Raw genomic sequence first — 2716 nt, forward strand, 5'->3', positions numbered from 1 at the left:
TGATGTATGTATGGACTGTGATTAGAGTTGTATGAGCCCCTAATAAAATGATTAAAAAAATAAAATAAGAAACTACCAAAAAAAAAAAAAATCACCGAATCAGGTCTGATAGTAATTTATATTTATAAAGCCTTGGAAGACCAACAAATGTCTAGTTATAATTATTAATCTAGTCTCAAAAATACCGTCAGGATTATGTCATATTTAAAATCCCTTTGCTTTTCCATTTCAAAAGAGATTAGGCATCTGGGTTTCTAAAAAGTCAAAGCAAAGTTCAGCAAAGTTCTATCCACCTTTAAGAAGGAATGTGGTAAGAATGTTCCAGTATTTTCTTATATAAGTGCAATGTAAGTAATAAGCATTTCTAGAAAAGTCAGCTATTATATGAATAGAGGCTAAGTAGCTGTGTTTTATAGCCACTATCTTCAGAAGAAGACATTGGGGCATCCACAGAGTACTAAACTTAAATATTAAGTCCTCAAGATTAATATTGGCTAACTATACAATGAAATTTTCACATTTCTAATTAAACAGGTAGTTGTGCCTGTTGTTATTATTGTTCCTAATCCCAAAGCTTTTATTGTTTTATATACAAACTTTTCTACCGTGCTCATAAATTCTGAATTTAGACAAGACTCAAGGAAAGTTGTGTCCTTTCTAGGAATGGCTGGTCTTAAGAAATTTTACTCTTCCCTTTAGTTATGTCCTTTTAATTAATTGAGTGTAGAGTTACTGGGAACCCTGGTGTTGTAATGGTTAAGTATTAGACTGCTAACCACAAGATCAGCAATTTGAAATCACTAGCTGCTCTTTGGGAAAAAGACAAAGCTTTCTACTCTTTTAAAAAATTATTTATTTACTTTTTGCTTTCTACTCTTATAAAGAGTATAGCTTCAAAAAAAAAGGACAGCTTCGGAAACCCACAGGTTCTACCTTGTCCTTCAGGAACCCTGAGTCAGAATCGACTCATGGCAGTGAGGAGCCCTGGTGATGTGGTGGTGATGTGTTAGGCTGCAATCCGCATGGTCAGAAGTTTGAGACCAGCAGCAGCTCTGAAGGAGGAAGACTGGACTTTTTACTCCCATAAACAGTCACAGTCTAGTCGGAAACCCACAGGGGGTTGCTCTTGAGTCGGAACTGGCTCAATGGTACCTAATAACCACAGCGATTTTGACCTATGGTAGAAGCCAATTTTTAAAAAGCTTTTGTTTTTCAATATTAATGCTTCCCCTAAGTTATAAAAACAATAATTTGGAGGCAATAGAGCTGCGTGCAGTGTACGAAAGCACACATTTAGATATCAGATAGACCTACCTACGTTCCACTTCCAGTTCCGTCATTTGCTCGCTATGAGCCTTTGGATACATTTACTGTCTATTCTAAGCCTTAGTTTCTTCAGGATGTTAATAATAGTATTTTCCTCATCACTTCTGACCAACTGCCTTCCCCTCTCCCCTACTCCCCTTATTGGTTCTGAGGGGTTTATCTGTCCTGGATTCTCTATGTTGTGAGCTCTTATCTGTACCAGTGTACATGTTCTGGTCTGGCCAGATTTGTAAGGTAGAATTGGGGTCATGATAGGCAGAGCAGGGGGCGGGGGGCGTTTTAAAGAACTAGAAGAAAGTTGTATGCTTCATCAGTGCTATGCTGCACCCTGACTGGCTCATCTCTTCCTTGTGGCCCTTCTGACAGGGGGTGTCCAATTGACTACTGATGGGTTTGGGGTCTCCACTCTGCCCTCCCCCTTGACCAACTGCCTTTAAAGCACTTAGCTCAGTACATGGAACAGAAGAGAAACTCAAATGTTAGTTATTAACACTTAATAATACTCTGGTGCTAAGGCACATGTTCACAAAAATGAATTGGAATTGCAGAGTACAGAAACTACATGTCCCTCTAAAATGGCACAGACTTGTTCAAACCAGTGATTTATAGAAGAGATGCCCAATTACCTGTGGGTGCTACTAGATGTGGGCTTTTCCCCCTCTGTTATCAGTTCTAAAAAAATTAAACAATTCCAAAGAAGGGCACTTCTTAGACTCTTGTCTCAAATACTTCCCTAGTGCTCATCTTGCCCCATTCCTATGCAGATTGGCAAGTGCCATGGCTCAACAGGTGGCTTACGTTATTTTTAGGTATTTACATCACAGGTTTAAATAAAACCTTGTTTTAAACCAAACATCGACTCAGTTCTTGGCAGACTTTTATCTATTCCTAACTATATAAACACCTGCATTTAAAAAGAAAAGTTCATCTGACCCTTTTATTCTCTTTCTTGTTGACCACTGCTAAGGTCGGATCACTTCTACATCCCCATTCAACCACACATACCTGTAAATAAAGTGAAGAATTAGAGCCATGGGACATCTTTTGCACCATCCCATCTTTTTGTAGGATGCATTCCTCCAAGTGAATCACATTTGGATGTTGACTTTGGATACTGCTTAGTGCCCAGAACTCACGAAGAGCTAGTTCAACGTTTTCAGGTGCGTGGCATCGAATTTTCTTCACTGCTACGCGTGCAGAGGTTTTCCTGATGACTGCTTCATACACAACACCGTAGCTACCTCGGCCTACCTCCCGTATTAAATCGTACTTTGGCTGGCTACTCACCATCTTCAAGGTCGAGGTTTCTAGAAAAATCAACAAAGCGCTCTGTTGAAATTAGGAATGACTTCTGGCTTTCAATTGTTCTAAGGCATGCTTTAGTTATCAT

The 2716-nt window shown here is 39.1% G+C and overlaps 1 protein-coding gene across 1 annotated transcript in view; it reads right to left on the reverse strand.

The window, feature by feature from the left end:
- PDIK1L (PDLIM1 interacting kinase 1 like) overlaps nucleotides 1–2657 on the reverse strand; it is a 9656-nt gene extending 6999 nt beyond the window's left edge. Inside the window, exon 1 of the mRNA XM_004705089.2 lies at nucleotides 2332–2657. Within this exon, the coding sequence (XP_004705146.1) occupies nucleotides 2332–2616 (285 nt within the window). The 5' untranslated portion in view covers nucleotides 2617–2657. The remainder of the gene's footprint in view (nucleotides 1–2331) is intronic.
- Between the last annotated feature and the right edge of the window lie 59 nt (nucleotides 2658–2716).

The sequence above is a fragment of the Echinops telfairi genome, unplaced genomic scaffold, assembly GCF_000313985.2.
Source record: "Echinops telfairi isolate 266 unplaced genomic scaffold, ASM31398v2 ScPeMD7_7457;HRSCAF=8495, whole genome shotgun sequence".
NCBI lineage: Eukaryota > Metazoa > Chordata > Mammalia > Afrosoricida > Tenrecidae > Echinops > Echinops telfairi.